The following is an 18,782-nucleotide window of genomic DNA, read 5'->3' as shown; positions in this document are numbered from 1 at the left end:
GCTGCTGTTTTGAACTAGAGTAATATGGTCATGGCAAGACAAGTAAGCGGCAGCATCCTAAAGTCATTGTTGAAAAGCCCTTGAAACATCCTTTCTCTGAAAACAGCTGCTGAATCTCAGCTGTAAAGATGACGTGTTTGGTTTTGTTGTAGATTATCTTCTTCAGATGCATTTCACCAAGAGAAATCTGTTTTAAAATAAATTGATGTTAATTTTGAGCTATGTAGAACGCATGTGGGCCTGCAAGGATTGTCACTGTCACTGGTTAGAGCAAATAAATGTATCATTACAGAAATTTTTGTGGCTGAGTTTTATTCACAAGTTATGGCTTTCTTGACGGGCTAATAAAATTGTCTTAATAATTTACTTATTGTTCTACATACAATCCTGCGCTTCGACATTTATCTCTAACATCCTCCGTCATTTGTTGCACGTTATGACCTTGATTGATTGATCCGAAAGCGCAATCATAAAACCACATGCTTCGTAGTAGTCCAGCTGCGAGGCTGCGAAGAATGATGCCCGGAAATCAATCGATCACTTGTTAACAAGAATGCTCACCTACAATCGACTATGACAAACATTTAGTTACGTAGAAAAGCATATTTTGTTTCCATAAATTTAATCTTCGTTCTGCCTAGCTATGGTACGCTCAGGTGAAAATATATAATTACGAAAAGGCGTTGTGCTTGTGGGTAGGTGAATAAAAAGTAGTGACATGAAAGAGAGCCTTGAATTTCATGAACGTCGTAGAGAGTACAATTGGTGTCATGGCTTCGAATATTAGAGACGCGAAAATATATGACAGAATTACTTGGCTATACATTTGGTAAAACATAACTAATTATTCACAGGCACTCCTGCGTTTCACCTGAAAAATGAATTCATCCAAATATTTGCAAATGTATTTATGACTTTATTCGAATACCTATGCTCCCCCACGGCCTCTCGCGCGTCGGAAGAAGGCGCGTTTGCTCTACATATATGGTGATTGTAAAGGAGGAAAGATACGCCTACTTCTGCAGCCCTTAAGCGAGCACGGCGCAGAACGCGCGTTTGTTCTCCGCCGTGCGTTCACTCCCCGTGAAAGCGCGCGCCCCTCGCGCCCTTTCACTCGCACATACAGCGTTCGGCGCGCGGCGACGATTTCATCTCCATTGACGTCATACGGAACCTCACGGCGACGGCGACGCCGACGGCAGAAATCTGCTTTTAAGTGTCCATATAATTGCTATCGCAATAAAATATCATCATCAGCGTTGGCTCGAGCGCCGTCGCCTTCTCCCTCAGCTGGCTCGTTGGCGCCCTCGGGCTGCGCTCGTGCCACTGCTCCCGCGTTCGTCGTCGTCGTCTTCTTCCACAGCTGGCTGCGTTGCCACTCATCATTCCAGCGTAGTCTGAATGGTCTGAACACTTCCGACCCGACACAGTGGCTCAGTCAGCTAAGGCGTTGCGCTGCTGAGCACGAGGTCGCGGGATCGAATCGCATGCGCGGCGGCCGCAATTCGACGGAGGCGAAATGCAAAACCGCCCGGGTGTTCGCGTTGTAGTGAACGTTAAAGAATCCCAGGTGGTCAAAATGCGGAGTCCTCCACTACGGTGTGCCTCCTAATCAGAACTGGTTTTGGCACATAAAACCCCAGAAAGAAGAAGAATTTTACTTCTATTCTGTCGTCGCAACGGGGAGGCCACGTTTACTGGGGTATGAGCCATTCATTGCCTTACGTGACGGACAGATTTAATTTTGAAGCAGTTTATTTGGGAACAATCGCAAGCGACAATGGTGAGCGAATGCTGCTAACCACGCCGCCGAGCAAACTCGTGACATCGAACGCAAGCGACAACAGCGGATTGCGGGCACACCGTCAGTGACGACGTTCTCTCCGTCGCAGCCGAACGTGTGTAACCTCATAATTGAAAAATACTTTAATGAACTCTCGAGCCTAACTCAGTGTAAACACCGGGGCCACACGTTTCAGCTTCGCTGGTTAACCACCTTCCCGGAGTTGGAAGGACGACGAATTTTATTTTATTTTCTTAAGAGCTTGGCTAATGTTATCTGGGACATCCTGTATATTTCGTATCTGTGACTTCTGATACATTCGAGTGGATTCTACGAGGCTCCACTGCACTTCGTAGCAGAGTGGGGTCCTCACGCTCGGCATTGCATTGCACACAGAGAAAGCCCGTCCTAGCTGCTGCCGGTGTGGCTCTCTCAAAGTAATCGGAGGAGCTGCATGATATGAATTCTATCGAATTTTGCTCGCCCTCCCTGCGCGAAGGTGGAACAGCTTCCGAGCACTTTGAGCTGGCATTCACCATGCTCTGAAAGAACACGGGGAAAGTGCTCCGAGTGCTCGATTTTGACCAGTCGAATGCAAGCCGCACCACGAGAGAACCGCACCTTAAACTACTCGAAAGCAACCGTAGAATTTACTAGTAGCCACTTTTCGGTAGGGTTTAAACCCTCCGAGAGCAAGCTAACTCTTTGTCGTTTCGTTTCTTCGTTCTTTTTTTTTTAATGAACAGCCGAATAATGAATAGACAGACCACCGTTGGGCCGGCAGTTTAAGAGACGCAGTGCAGAGTGATCGCCCCCTCTTCAATAAAAATGGCCGCATCTCTACAAAGAAAATCAGTCGAAAAAAAGATAAAGTGTAGCAGAACCACAAAGGCGTATTTCAGCGTGTATTTAGCACACACACACGCACGCACGCACGCACCCCCCCCCCCACCCCACACACACACCGACGTACATACACAAGCACACACATACACACACGTACACACACAAACGCACACGCACGCACACACTCACATGAACATGGGTTAAATATTCCTTCTCGGAAAAGTACACTACATCCTATCTTCAGTATTATGAAAAAAGAGAACATAGTACGAATGTCGACGTCTTCAACGAATTGCTGCGTCCACGAGTGCGGGCTCCTGCGCACCAATGGAATAAAATTTATAATTTTAGGCGCAGCGTGCCTAAAAGAACAAGAAGCTTGAAAAATAAGGCTCGTGCAAATCAGGGCTGCTAAAATCAGCGAAAGAGAACTAATTGCAGGGCTACACACTGGCACCTACTGCTAAAATGCAAAGCCTATCTTCCATTTTCGTATTAACGAGATAGAGTTAAGGGTCCCGAGTTGCATAAAATCCGGTGTCGGCGGCGTCGTCCGTATAAGAAAAATCAACCCACGCGGGTCCACCGTGTGGCGTTGAAGCCTTACTGAACTAATCGAATCTCTAAATGTAAAATGGGTCAGAAAATTCGTAAAGTACAACTTACACACACCATACCGATATTATAGCGTCGGATTGTAATTTGAATATAGGAGAAAACGTAATTCTGTTATGCGGAAACTCAAACACAAACCCCTTTTCCAGCTGCCGGTTGAGCTCCGTTTGAGTGGTGGCGGCACGCGGCCGTACGGGGGAAAGAAAAAGAAAAGAACCAGAAAGCTCACCTTCGTGCATAGCGTTCGCCGCCAGCGTTTCCGGGTAAACATTATGGTTACATAAGCTGCAGTTGCGTGGAAGCGTGAGACGCAGTCACGAATCTTTGAATGCTATCGCGCACTAAGTTTTTCTTTTCAATGACACACCTTTGCAAAACAAATCCAACCGTACGTGCAGTAAGATGCAAGCAATGTTTCTTAAACCTTAATTCTTAATTGATGTCTTGGACTTGGAGGCGTTTTATGGGCATATGGCATTCTACCTGATGCACCTGCAGGGGGAGTATGCTAGCTCATCACAGATAACATCCAGAACTGCTGCGCGGCCAGTTTTCAAGCCCAAGTTTCTATCTTATCTGGTTCAGACCTGTATCTTTAATTGATATTGAAATTTTAGAGCACGATCGAAAGCTGCCACTCCCCTCATACCTAGGGAGTGACGGAGCAACGAAACTACCATTCGGTGCCATTGTCCGCGAAACTTCCCTTCGGTGTCCCTGAAAACTCGAGCGCTACATTGAGACGTAACTTGGTAGCATTCAGTTACTCGTCACGTTGAGTGACCGCTAGCATGACTTTAAAAGGTACATCCTCACGTAGACAACACCATTCCCCTCCTTCTCCTTAGTAATCATTAGAATTTTTTCCGCATGCAAAATGAACTGATGCGCTGAATCGGCCGGCACTGTAAATTTTAGGAAACGTGAGGGTCGGTGCGACATGAGACGGTTGTGGCGCCATAGTGAAAGAGGGCAAGCTCTTTATAGAAGTTCCTAAGTCAATACTCAACAAAACTACAATTTTTACTGTCACTGCTAAATGCTAAAAGAAAATTAAAACACAACATTATCTGACTAAGAAAAATCAGGCATTCCTTCACCCAACGAAGACTGTTTCTGCACCTCATCAAGGAACCCGCGCAATTTAACTGCATGACAGAGTTCAAGTCGCAATGAAACGCCGTGTTTATAAGAAACACCACAGTGAGCGCTGTGCTCCACATTAACAATGAGTACATACGCTTCATTGAAATTCACTTTATTTGCAATGCACGAATGTTTTAATATATGGGACCCGTCACAATGCGGCTGCCATAGGAGGGAACTGAGCCCATCACCTAGTGCTCAAATGGAGTACGCCAGTATAACCACAGATTAGCTACGCATTTTGGCAGACGTAGAAGTTTGTATCAGTCTTTTTTTTGACGTATTGACATGTGTGCTCATTAACTGTTTCCCCCGGGTACTGCACTTCAACAGCTAACAATTTAAAGTTATCGCTCAGCGCAAGACCCCGCCTGCATGATTTGGAACTTACCCGAATATTATCGTCGATTCTATTTGGTGTGTATGTTCTCGTGTAATCAGATTGTATGTGTGACGCGAATAGTGTTGTGCGAACACCCGCGGTTACGGAAGGTATGCGAAGGTATGGAAGACATGCGAACACCCGAAATTACGCTGGAACCATCGAAGAGTCAGGTATGAAAGTCGACGTGCTTGGCCCGCAGACCAGACTTTCGATGATCGTCAAGTGTGCTCGCCGCTACCTTTGCGTTGTCACTTGTATTCGAGGGGCACTAGTTCGCCCAATAAGGAGTCAGCCTCGTCATACACAGCTTTTGATACTGTGTTCTTCACCATCGTTGCAACGTGAGAGTATTTAAGATTGTGTGCGTATTGCTCTTGCGTGACAATACGCGGTGACGGCCATTGAACTCATGAAAAGTGTACCCAACAGAAGTCAGAGTTCTTGCATAGCTCTTTCTGACTTGCTCCTAACACCAGAGGGAATCACGGAGCTGTAATCGCGCTTGTTTTTCTTCCCTGCTTTCAATGATGTGTACCTAGTTTACAATCACTGAACCCGTCCTTCTCACTTTCAATTAACACTGCGGATATCATCTATAGGAGGATAGAGAAGGAAGCATGCAAAAAAGTTTTGTGTACACGGGCCCTTCCTTCACCTTGCCACGTGAACACAATTATGAAAATCATGACCAAACGGTTCCAGCTAGTAGGGTTGTGTCCAATCCATGTTTTTATCGAGAAGTAATGGGGGGATGGGGGTTTGCTGAGGAGCGATATGACAGATAATTAGAGGTACAAATTTGGTCGAGGCTTTTCCACTCTCCCACACGTGCCAAGAGTGCTTCAGAAATAGCAGCGCGCTAAATTGGAAAGTTTCTCAATCTCTGTGCAATTCTAATCCTAAAGCGCCTGACGCATGCGTCATGCAGTCGTTTAACCAGACAGCGGCTCCCCAGGCGCAACGTCGCTTTGCTACTCCCAACTTCATGGAACGGCATTGACGGCAGCCACACCCCTTTTGCCAGCGCGGCGCATTTGCAAGCGCGCTTGACTCTATTGCTTCAGACGCATTTGCCAAAAATAACAAGATCGTCTCATCAATTGCCGCCTACGTGTAACTCAATGCCACCCACTTTGCTCCTAAGAGTATCCTCTGCTACACTTAAGTGTAGCAGAGGATACTCTTAGGAACAACGTAATTATTGTTAATTAACAATAATTGAGGCGTTCTAATGCCCCAAAGCAACATATGGAGACGCTCCTCGATTGGGCGCCAAAGTGTTTCGAGGGAAGAGAAACTTTGACTACACGGTGTCTCTCGGTTTGATCACCGGAGGCTCAGTGAGTCGGCGAATTTGCGGTTTTTTGCATTCTTTCCCTGTTAAAGTGCACCCAGGAATTGTTGCCTGGAATCGAACTCGTGACCTTTTTGCTGCGCAGTAGGAGGCCTCCTTCAGGTAGTCAACTCATCCTTCCTGCTTTCCTTCATGTTGAGCCGGCAGGGTTTCCTAGTGCTTGCTTTGTTCTGATAGCATATCTGCGACTATAGTGCAAACCGCTAATGGAAACTGTTAAAGTACCCCACAAGTATGAATTCGCGATCATTCAGGCACTTGCGATTTCTCCACCTTTAATTTCCAGCTCTGCAAGCTTACTTGACGTGGCGCCTGATTAAGTGTTGAAGTTTCAGGATTTTATTTTATTTGCAATCAAAATACCCCTAAAGCCCCTCAAAGGGGGTATTACATAGGTGGGAGGTAGTACAACAACAACAACTCGCTTCCGATGAGAGTGCCTTTACAAAATCACAATGCATTTTGGTAGCAGTTCACTTCCATCCTGGTAACCAAGTCGAAGTGGATAAGGGAGGAGCGGTAAAAAAGTGGTAGGGGGAAAATGAAAGCGGCCGCTCTCAAATTCCTATATCCAGGGACGGAAATATTCCGATTGTCCTTCTTCCATCGTTGTTTTCGTGAATTGTCACCTCATGTCCATATGATGCAGAAAACTTGCCAACCACCAGGCAGTAGCACGAAACTAGACAGGAATACCATAAGGATTACTAAAAAGAGAAACCTCTCCGTTCAAGATGGATTTCCCTTGAAGCTTGGTGCTACAGTCTGGGGGATGACAATTTTGCCTTTGGTGCACCTTCCTCCACCTTGTGGACTATCGTAGAAATGATTTACGTTTATGTCTCTATACCTCAGCGACCAGAAAGTAATTTCCTTGCATTTACATGGTATCCATAACGATTTCTCTTTTTCAGAAACGAAGTGTATATATATACATATTTGGCAGTACATTATGTATATGGCAGTGCATACATAAAAGTTAGGAGCGATCAAATGCTTTCGCTTGAGTCCACAACCACTATTAGGTCAACTACACGGCTTCGTAATCGATTGATTCTCACATCGTGGCCTCTCATGTACAATTTATTCTCCCTGCAGAGGATCTTGCAGATGATCTTCTGTATTGGCGACTGGAACAATGACACAATAAATGGCTCAAGCGCGGCTGGTGCTCAATGTTTGTTCCTTGCGCCGAATAGCAAGTTCGGAAGCGTACGTTGTTTCAGACTGACGACGCACAACCTCCCCCCCCCCCCCCCCTATCCGACCCCGGTCCCAAAACACAAAGTCGTGCAATAGGAATACCAAACGTACCTCTCCTGACATCCGCATCTTCTGGCGTCTGCTGGTCGTTGCTGTAGCTAACAGCGCCCAAAGCGCTGCCCGCCAGGCAAAGCACCAAGAAAACGAGCTTGACGCTCAACAGCATCTCCATTTGTCTCTTCATGGCGTCGCGCCTTGTTCAGCGCAGCATCATTCGTCTCAGCGCCCCGTCACATGTTACCGCGGCTCGCTTGCTCGTACACGCCTTCGGCAAGACCCCGCGCTCAACACTCGGTCATACGTCTGCAGCGCGAGAGCGCCAGGCTCCGCGAGGTCAAAGATTGGCTGCGTCGAAATTTTTCTGCAAGGGCCCCGTCGTCTGGGCCCTGTCCTCCTCTCCAAATTCGCCTGCCCTCCTCCTCCCCCAGCCATCCGGCCTGACTCCTCGGAACTTTCTAATTGCCGCCTCGGGAACGAGCCTCGTCGTATCAACTGTCGTCGCCACCGTGTCCCCCTCGTCATCCCTGCCTCACTTCCTACATGTGCGTCAGCCTGCTTATTTAGGCGTAGAAAGCGTAGTGCTCCGCGTACGGTACTGCCATCTGTAAGCACGTGCAAAAACTACTAAGTTAGCACTAAAAAAAAAAAAAAAAACTAAAAGCACAAGCAAATCGAGTGAAGATGTGCAGGAGCTGCCGTTTATAAGCTCGCCATACAGAGCTAGCTTAGCCATAGGCTCGCCGTTTATTTAAGTCTTAGACGTTATTGATGTCTCACAAACAGCATGATGTATACAAGTGGCGTACACGCGCATTGGAACGCGGCAGGGCAAATGAATGTTTACAGAAGAGGCCCATGCCTGGCATCTATATTTATTCTTGAAAGAAGCCGGTTTGTGTGTAGAAACGATGTGTTGTCCGCAGGGATTTTAAGGTTTTACGAGGCACCTCGCTTTTAGAAATGTACAATTTTATTATGACTGCAATCCCCTGTGCCTTATGTAGGGACGTCATATTGTTTCTTGATGCAGAGCTGGTGCGCGTGCGCGTACATCATTTTCAGCATCAGCAGCAAGAGCGTGATGATGGCAAATTCTTGTCGCGGACATCTGATCGTGGACGGGACACGGCTGGGCAGCTTCGGTGGCGTGGGCAGAAGTAAGCATTTTTGGTCCAATAAATCACACAGCAATCATAATGTGTCACTAAATGCACATGGTTAATGTATAAGACCAAGGTTTATATACAACTTAAGATAAGCTTGACTGCCAAAAGCACTAAATTACAGACCACAAGCAAACACACGTTGCCGTGTAGGCTTCCGCAGCGATACCGGAAACAAAGCTTGCATTACCGATTTATGTTCCTGCGTTGTTTCGAACACTATTGTTGTTGTCTCACTTCTGGTAATTTGCTATGGAGCAGATGGAGAACAGCAAGGGGACTTTAACAATAGTTTGTTGCGAAATATGTAGGTAATTGCGAATATTCAAAAATACCGAATGATTCTTTTTCGAATGCCAATAATAAGTTAGCGCTTAATATTCAATTTGTATTCAAAACTAAGAGTATTTGGCCCCGCTATATTATTTATTTATTTGTTCACTCATTTATCATTTCAAATACCTTCGAGGACCGACACCGTTACAAGGAGAACCGATAAAGCTGCGAAAATACATATGCGTTGAACTTAACAAAAAAACCCGGAAAAAAAAAAACTGATTTGATGCTACAGTCCGTGATGAGAGCGGTGGAAGCAGGCAGGTGGTTCCAATCGATGTTTGTCCTAGGGACGAAAGATTCGCTACACATATTCGTACGTCAAGTAAGCACTCCTATCTTAAAGCTGTGCTCTGTTTGGAGCTGCGTGTGGAGCCTTATCTCTTTGTCGATCGCACTGTCTACCGTTCCTGTTTTATTCAAGTACAGTCGTGGCGTCTCAGGGGCAACGTTCTGCTACTAAACAGGAGTTTCAGGGTTGGAACACCAGTGGCTTCGGTAGCCGCCATTTCAATCGAAACGAAATGCAAACGTCATCACGAATGAGATCAAAATGATAAAGAACCCAGCTGGTCAAACTTATTCAAGAATCCTTAGCATTCCATCACTCATGGATAAAACGCCCAGATTGGGCCTGTCACCATTTCTTTGGTTGCATATATATGACTATATATATATGCAACCTATATGATGACAATGGCAATGACTGTATAAACAATGAATAAGGTTCTTTCATTGTCCTAAGAAGTAAAGGCGATCAGAATTAGTGAAAGCCAAGAACCTAGAGAAGAGAGATGACCGAGAAGGAGGGGAATTGATGTCTAGATACAGAGCGATGTAATTTAGAGAGCATATACAAAGCTATATGGATCCTATTCTATTGCTCAGATTAGAAATGGCGCTGTGCAGGTTATACAATGAGTGAACTTATAAACCGTGGTGAAGCTAACGGAATCGGTGCCAAGAGGAAGGAAATGCTGTAGACAATTCCATAGGATTAGCTACAATTATAATATTAGAAAATTTGTGGACAGTGGAATGCGTGAAAAGTTGCTGTGGACAATATAGGGTACAGGAATGACGGAACAAAATAGGCAACTTAGATCATGCGTTAGGAAGCTGACATGCATAACTTATGTTGCTGTTAGGGGGGAATGTTAATAACCTTGCAATCGTACGACTCGTATTCGTAGAGAGCCCGTTTGTGTGGCAGCGGGTGTTTGGACACAATTTCGTTCAGAAATGAGCCCAAATGAACTGCTGGCGCTCGAGATGACCCTGCGCCGCTAGGGCTCTCCTCCCCCCCCCCCCCCCCCCTTCCCCTTGCACGCGTAGGTGATTGGGGCGGGGCTCTTAATGTTGCTTCAATCTACAGCGCTGGTGCTGCACGTTTTTTGGTGTGGTAAAAAGTATTGGATATCCCTATTTCTTGCTGCTCGACTCTCTTGACGTCATCTCTGGAACCTACGTGACGAACGCATGGGGGACGCCACAGCCAAGCAAACGCGAAATTTCTGCGAGACGTCGCACACTTGCAGACCTTACAACTACTGATGAACACAAGTTTTGAGTTCGCTGGATTATATGTACTACGAATGAGTGAGCTTTTTTCGAACGCCACCATGCTCCCGCTCTGATCCACAAACACACTGCCGAAATACGTCTCTGTGAATGCCCAGCACGACGTTTTATCTTTAGTCTCCAATCGGGTGATGCGTGACGGCCATCGGCCCACGCGACGCGGGTGTTATCGAGTAATCGCTTCTTTGCTCAACACAACGACACCAACATAAATTTGCTTGGGTAGTATGGTTGCCAAAATATGAACGGTAATATTGCAACGCATTTTCGTTAAATGATGTTTTAGCTAGCGACCCCTTTGCTAGCTAACCGAACCGTAAGACGTTTAACGTAAAAAAAAAGAAAAACATTAGGGAGCTTTAGATTAGGGGAACGCAAGCGTTGGGCCCCCCTAGCGCTCAGGGTCACGGTTATGAGCATGCGCAGAGGAGTCCGCGCACGCGCAGTACCGCGGCCCCAAGCGCCAGGGGGCCCCAACGCTTGCGTCCCTCAAATCTAAAACTCTTTACTATTGTGCTCGCTAAAAAAAGAAAAACAAAAACAGTTGCGCTTCATTTTCCTGCACTAATCACCCTCAACCATATACATTAAAGCCCGCAATTTATCCTCTGTAGAGCGGCATGGCATGCGAAGACGCAGCTCCCCCACAGCCATGAACAACTTCGCGGGGTGTCCCGCGGGCCTGCCGGGAACGGACTTTCGTGAGTACTGCTGGCCAGGCACATGGACACACTATCTGACCCGCTGTGCCGAACGTCGTTTAGAGTGCGAGCTCCCTTTTCTCGTTACTTTATTTACTGCTTTCCTTTCGCACAAAGTCCGCACAAAGACCGCACTGCTCTGTGCTCCCTTACCTTTTCTCTTTTCTCTCTAAAACTCTCGCCACGTTTATCGCGCTGTGCGCGCCCGCTCCATTCTCTCTCGTCTGAAATTAGCTAGGCCTCCTAACTGAAAAGATCGTGTGTCCATCTCGTTCACCACCGCGGCACACCTCTTTTACACTCTGCGATATTATTGAATTCCTGCATACAATGTGTGATAGGATCTTTTTCACATTCGCTCGTTCATATTTTGACCGGAATATTTCATTTTTCGTCTCACGAGGTTGACTATACTCTTTTACATATTGTACACCCCCCCTTTTCCGCTGGTAATTTGTTCAGTTTGTATTTCCATTTAGTTTTGCTGTTCATCATCTACCACTCTATGCTAGGCCCGTCTCGAAATATCCATACGTGATTTTTTTAAAAGTCGTCATCATCGTCATCTTCATTCCGAAGTGATATGAACTGTTGGAAACTTAATTAACAGCCTCTCATGTTAGTGGTCCAGGATTGCGCTATTGCTGACCAGGGAGAACTCACGCATGGGCTTTAGCAAGTTATATAACTGAATGAATAAATATACAGGGTGTTCATTTTTAAGCTTTACGGAATTTTTAGAAATCAACAGTGGCAGGTAGCGTAATCCTTATCCTTGAGCTGAGTTATTCGATGAGGCGGACACTAGTAGCACGAGAAATCAAAACCCATATTCAACTAACTAAAAAAATTCACTAATTAACTTCCTAGTTAATTACTTTACGACACGCATTGCAATTTACGAATTGCAGCCGGTGAGCTTGTCAGGCGTATCCTTTTGGAAGAAATTTCCAGAATGACACCAGTTTGGAGATATGCGCCACCAAACTCGCCGTGTAACTGCATTGTTGTTCCACTTACTTTTTTACCAAAATGGCTGTTTTATACATTGAAGCACAAAAGTAACTGGAACGCCCATGTATTTCGTCCCACACTCTGGGAAATAATATCTCGAAACTGGTGTCATCCTATAAATTAATTTCAAGTAGATGCGTCGTGCAAGCTCACCGGCTACAATTCGTAAATTGCAATATGTGTCGTAAAGTCATTAACTAAAAAAATTATCAGTCAATTTTTGTTAATTAGTTGAATATGTGTTTCGATATCTCGTGCTACTAATGTCCGCCTCTTTGAATAACCCTGCTCAATGATAAGAAGTATGCTACCTGCCACAGGTGACTAAAAATTCCGCAAAGCTCAATTTTGAACACTGTATACAAAAAAAAAAACGAACACAATGCCTACAAAAAATTTACATGTAAACAAGACAAAAATAAAGCTAGCCAGATGAAGCGTCCCATATGCATCCATATGTTAAGTAACCGCAAACAAATTCACAAGTTTTCTTTTTTTCGTAAGTTGATCTGCGTCCTGGGTCGGCCATTAATTCATTAATAATGTGTCCAACATCAGGATTTGCTGGTATCTGTTTTTAACAGTTCTTGCATAAGAACTTTGTGAATGCTGGTCCCCAAACTGGCATCCACTGTGCTGTGAAAACAATTGCATGCGCGCACACACAAATGTCATTGCTCGCGTAGACCTCACAGCAAATAGCCAACATAGGTACCAGGCAATCAGCCAGGCTAAAATCTCTAGCAAAGCTTGTATCGCTCGCAATATTAGTAGAGTTCGCAACAATCTACAAATAAAATGAAATAATTAGCTTGTCGTCTACTAAAAACCTGTCAAAGTACGCCTCGGTTCCCGCTCAGTTATCACTCAGATTTTCTGCGTATTGCGTCGCTCACTAGTGTGCCGTTAAGTGCCTGGTACCAGTAAATTATTATTCCCGAGTTTCAAAGTAACCTCGAAAGATGTTATACTTCGAGATGCAAGTTATAAGTCGCATGGCAGGCGCCTTTGGCAATCACGTTTGGCGCCGCCGCTACTAATGAATTCCTTCTGGAAATTTTACTTCGATAGATATTGCCTAATACACGGTACGAAAAATAACCAAAGATCGGTAGTTTCTCTTTCTCGGAGTTCTTTTTTTTTCAGCTTTTCAATTCAAGGCTGCCTCCCGAAACATATGCCCATGGCGTTGTGTTTGAGCTGAAAGCGCTCCACTTGGCGACTCATTTCCCTATGTGCATCTAGGGCTACAAGAAGCACTACGTAGCACGGACCTCGCGGAACAGCTCCGGGCCGACCAGCGAGCCCACGATGAGTCCAGGGAGCTAAAACTCCAAGTACCAACGTGGGAGAAGCCCGCTCTATGGGGCCCTGCGCCCCGTAGCCCACAGGACCTCGCAATAAAGTTATTCCACCCATCCATCTGGGGCTGAATTCACAACGCTTTTCGATCGTAAGCTTGCTTTTAGTCGTCGGCTGGCCACCTTCGCCAATAATTTGAGCAGCATCAGGACTGCCTGTAGTTTTCTCTTACGAACAATCATCAGGTAAGAGTTTTTCGCAGATACGGGCCCTGCATGAAGCCAAGTAAATGATTCTGCACTTGCTATCTCCGCCAGAACGAGTTGCTTTATGTCGGGTTCGACCACGGAGCACTATGACCACGGAGTAACGGACCAGAGAGCTTCCTTGAGGGTACAGCTGTGTTCAAACTGATCATTACACTGTAAGGAACGCGGATGCGCAGCTATGTTTGCTGAAACAAGTGTACTGTCGAGAATCAAAGAGAAGGTGGTACGAGAAATAGGAGCATTTTTATAAGCAACTCCGAGTGAAACGTTTGTCGCGAGGCCATCCATTATGCTGCATGACGCTGAGTTAGATTACCTGGACGGCCACCACTAGGTGACGTAGGAGCTAAAGAGTTTGTTTCTAAATTTTTTCTTGGTACCACGTGTTTTTCAGCGCGTCTATATATCGGTCGGCATTTTTCATTAAATTCCTCAGTTTATAGTCTGCAGTGTGTCTATGTTTTCTTTCCCTCCGTCTATGTGATTTCGCGATCCCAAAGTCAAGGAGCGCTATGCCTTGTATTCGTTCTCTAAGACACTCCCATATGGAGGCAACGCTTGGCCAAGTTCCAGGAGCGTATTCAATTAATCCAACGCGGCACCAAATCCTTCGTGTGCATGCGAGGTGGCCTGGGGAGAAAGATGCCGCCGGAGGGCTTTCTTTTTTCTTTTTTTTTTTATCGCACCGCGTCGTTCAATCTCAGGTGGTAAAGGCAAAACAGTCGCACGACGGCTGCGACGTAGATGAGGAGGAGGAGGTGAAGGCGAGGAGGCCTTTTTTACACGGATGAGGAGTTTGCCGCAAGGTCGCCCCGCGGTGGCACGTTCGTGAAGCATTCGCCCACGGCGATTGCGGCACACTCTCGTTTTTACGCGTTTCGTGTGTGCAACGGCGACGTCTTGCAGTAGCGCACGCTGCAAAAGGGCCGAGCACAGCGACGTCACTGTGACGAGCGAGTCCACTGTCAGTCCGCGCGGTGTCCCCCACAGTTCGGGCACGGGGAGGTTTTTTCCCATCTGACGCTGCGGAGACAGAGTCCAACTTAGTCCCACGCCTACACAGCTCCGGCAGCCAGTGACTCACAGAGTGAGTACATTTACACGTCATGTTTTTTTTACTACTAATAAGAATTATGTATATGGGTTTCGTAGCATTGCTTGCACGGGGGTTCCGTGTCCCGACAGTGTCGAACATGTTGCGCTATCGTAGCCTAAAGAGATGTTCGAGGGAACGCTCGTCATAGAATCGCGAGTTGCTGGCACCCCCCCTCGAGAAATATGAAAGGCAAAACCCTGATTGCCTTCCAGGCACCTGTTCCTATATACGCATGTGTAATCCATATAAGTGTTCAGTGGGACTAAATGGCTCCACAGAGAAAAGCCGGTAGATACCACGCCCTGTTGGAATCGATGTTATGCGAAGCAGCGTGCGGGGAGCCTACCAAGTTAACCAAACGACCATGATAGCAGTGAGACACAGGCGGCTGTTTCATGACCTACATGACACGCATGCCATGACATTCATGTCAAGACCTACCATTTATGTAGGTCATACACTCTTGCCATACTATGCCAATTTTGGTACATACTAAGTTACCGAAACGACCATGAGAGCACCAAGACGTAGGCGGCTAGATAGATAGGTAGATATATAGATACAGCCAAAGTGGGAAATGTTCGCCAAGAAAAAAAAATGCTTCGCATTTAAAAAGCTTGTCCGATTAGAAGTTACTCATCAGCAATTATCGTCGCTTAAACACGGATTCAGGGGTCCGTCGTACATTGATTACGACTGCACGCTTTGTATATGTGGGCGCTCGTAACTGTGGCCAGCTCTTAGAACGAAACAACTACTGCGTATTTAAATCAAGATCGGCATTTACTGAAGCACGTAGCAAAAGAGTGGTAGGCGCTACCATTTAAAATTAACTGCGTTTAATTTAACGATACGAAACAAGATTAGGCACCTACCACCGCTTTTTTTTTTGCGCCACACTTCGCAGAAACATTGAAAATTTTCGTCCGCATACTTCAATGAAACATATGGCGTCGTTGTTCTCTAGGTTTGGTCAGAATTTTGATTTTGGTGAGTCTAGGTCCCATCTTCTCATGAACTTGCTTCAGCCATGGCGATGTGTATATACAATTTTTTTTTCAATTCTTCCGGACGAATCAGAGAAGGAACATTGACGCGCGTTTTAATGACCAATGCGGACCAAAAAATGCCAGCTCGTAAAAACGTTTGACGACAATAAACGATCAGTGAGCATTTAAAAGTAGCTACAATAGCAACGCAGGTCTCTTTATTGTTAAGCAAGATATGCAAACATGCCGTAATTAAATTTATTATTTTAACTTTGCATTCCCGTGAAGAATGAGACAGACTGTACAGCGAACTAATCCACTCTTGTAGAGGAAATAGCGAGAAAAGATCGAGAACAGACACACACATCACGAGCGCTGACCGTCAACTGGCGATTTATTAGACAAACCGCAATATGTGCAAGAAAAAATGCGCTAAGCGAGGAAGGCATCCAAAGCCACAAGAACAACCGTTTCGCTTTGATTGCTCCGCGTTTTGGGAAAAACTGCCGAATTTTTTTTTCTTTGTGTGTGTGTGTGTTAACACGCAAATTATTCATGCTTTGTCACATCTATAACCCGCTGTCACAAGTGTCTCTGGTTGTGCTTCAGAATTCTGGAGACTTGTATTCCCTACTCTTTCTTCAAGATTTGGATTGCCTGGTTTATACAGGGTATGCAAGCTGACGTAAGCCACACTGCTAAAAGAAGTGGTACAAAATGATACGATTATAGAAGGCATTACGAGGGGGGGCTCCTCTTGTCTTCTATTTTTCTTGTCAATTGCCTACTTTTCGTTCATTGATTATGAGTTGCGGTAATTACAACGCCTGGTTATTTATTGGCAACTCGAAGTTGCCAATAAATGACTGAACTTCGCGAAATCTTATGGTGCTATCAGATCCAAGTATCCTTCCTAACGCTTCCTTGCCAGGGCCGTGCCAAGCAAACTGAAACTTGCTGGTAGCTTAGTGGTTCCTTGTTGGACCTTGTTGCGGCGCATGTGAGAAGCGGTCGTACTCATACAATCGTAAACTTGAACGTAATTAACGCATTTAATTGTACGATGTTCTAATACCGCATGGAAGTCGTTTTGCAATGCAAAATTTAGGGTCCGGTGTTCAGTGTTGAGGCAGACATTCATTTAACAGAAAAGTGTGAACAAAGTCGTCTTCAGAAAATGGACATGCGTATAGAGCTGTCAGTAGACCAAACTATGTGATTATACAAACTGCAGCGCATGAATTCAGAATGTCTTGAAGCAAATCAATATGTGCTTTTTTAGAAACATGAAAGGTAACAACGTCACGAAATATCAGCAAAAGCGTTCGCAGTTTGGCGCGATGACCATCGCCTGCTTGACGCATGGTATGCCTCTGTCGGAGCTTGAACAGCGATCTAGTTATTGTGGTGGAAACAAAGTTTGCAGTAAATTTTCAAAGCAGAATTATTGGTGAATGTTTTAGCTGAACAGAAAACTGCTTGCAATGTTCCAAGAGGCATCGATATCATAAATTCACTGGAATTTCTTGCACTCCTTGCACCTCAAAAATTCAGCCAGTTTCCAGACGCGTAACATATTGCCAGTATATTTGGTACGATTCAAGGCCACAACGGACAGGTAATGAAAAGGGCAAATTGCTCGGTCTGGAATGCACCGAAAATTTATTTACTACTAAACACAACTATTGCTGAGGTAGACTTGCACTATACTGCGGCTACATAAAGCTTTCATAAGCTTATAATTTTGCACTATAATCGCAGCTGCTTGAATTGATATTTAATACACTTTAACACAAATAATACAATTGTGTTCCAGTTCACAGTTCAAAATTTGCTCACCATGATTTAAAGTTTCGATCAACAGCGCAAGGACACCTGCAGAGGTTAGCGAGGAGTTCTTTGTTCTGCGGTCGCCTGTGGTGTCCTTGGGCTTTTAATCAAAACATTAAAGCGTGTTTAACCAACAAGCCCAATCCTACGCCTTCCTTAATTTAATCACTCTCCATAAAAGTTTGAAATGCGTTAAGGAAACTTAAGTGGTGAATATTAATTCGTAGCCCCCACTACGGCGTCCCCCAAACCGAAACTGTGACTTTGGAATGTGAAACAGAATTAGTTGTTTTCCTTTTTAATTGTTCTAGTTTTATACATTTCTGTCATTGCTTGCAATTCCTTAAGGAATTCCACATATGGTCTCATCATTCGCCTGTTAGCATGTTTTCGTCTGCCAGCTCGCATGCCACTTCTTGACCTGTCCCGCATGGTGTGTTTCCGTCGTTAGCCTTGGAATAACAACAACAATTGCTGGCCCGAGGCAAGGGAGGATAAATTGGTACGCGTCCAATAAAGAGCCGCTATGCGAGCGTACTTTCGTATATTTATCAGTTTTTTCACACGAAAGCATTTCTGCGGAAATAAGGGAAGTTTCGTTACAGATTTTGACGAGAGGATGTTTCTGAGAGACGTTCCGAAAAGCTTTTCCGGCGCTACAATTGGTTACGTGATTGAAAATCGGATCTCAGACGGAGAACAGCCGTCAACCGACACAACCTTGTGAGAGTGGGTGGCAGACTTCGGAAGAACTACTCTGTAGAGTCAGCGCCCGATCACCCAACGCAGCCCAAGTTAGTTGCGTATTTTTACGAGAGAGAGAGAGCTAAACGATAAGGGAAAGGTAGGGAGTAGAAAAGCAAAGTACTCGTTGACCTGAGAAACAACGAGGTGATCGACCTGAACTGACCCTGAACTGCCCCAGTAGCTTCGGCGTTCTCGTACCAAGCACGACGTGATATGTTCGATTCCCTGCGAAGGCCTAGTAATCCGATGAGGGAAAGATGTGAAACCTCCGTGCTCTTAAAGTTAAGAGACCTCCACGATAGCATCTCTCTCTCTCTCTCGCACAGTAGAGTGTAAGCTGCAGTACACACCCTACTCATTGC

General features: G+C 45.4%; 2 protein-coding genes across 2 annotated transcripts in view; one reads left to right on the top strand and one right to left on the bottom strand.

The window, feature by feature from the left end:
• LOC119455473 (sclerostin domain-containing protein 1) overlaps positions 1–7,782 on the bottom strand; it is a 62,472-nt gene extending 54,690 nt beyond the window's left edge. The window contains exon 1 of the mRNA XM_037716883.2: positions 7,444–7,782. Within this exon, the coding sequence (XP_037572811.1) occupies positions 7,444–7,576 (133 nt within the window). The 5' untranslated portion in view covers positions 7,577–7,782. The remainder of the gene's footprint in view (positions 1–7,443) is intronic.
• Positions 7,783–14,686: 6,904 nt separating this feature from the next.
• The window catches only part of LOC119455472 (sodium-dependent phosphate transport protein 2B), a 162,834-nt gene continuing 158,738 nt past the window's right edge, over positions 14,687–18,782 (top strand). Inside the window, exon 1 of the mRNA XM_049668805.1 lies at positions 14,687–14,845. The gene's annotated coding sequence lies outside the window, so the exon portion shown is untranslated. The remainder of the gene's footprint in view (positions 14,846–18,782) is intronic.

The sequence above is a fragment of the Dermacentor silvarum genome, chromosome 6 (assembly GCF_013339745.2).
Source record: "Dermacentor silvarum isolate Dsil-2018 chromosome 6, BIME_Dsil_1.4, whole genome shotgun sequence".
In the NCBI taxonomy this organism is placed as follows: Eukaryota; Metazoa; Arthropoda; class Arachnida; order Ixodida; family Ixodidae; genus Dermacentor; species Dermacentor silvarum.
Note: the sequence above shows the minus strand (reverse complement) of the source record. Positions and strands in the feature narration are given on the sequence as shown.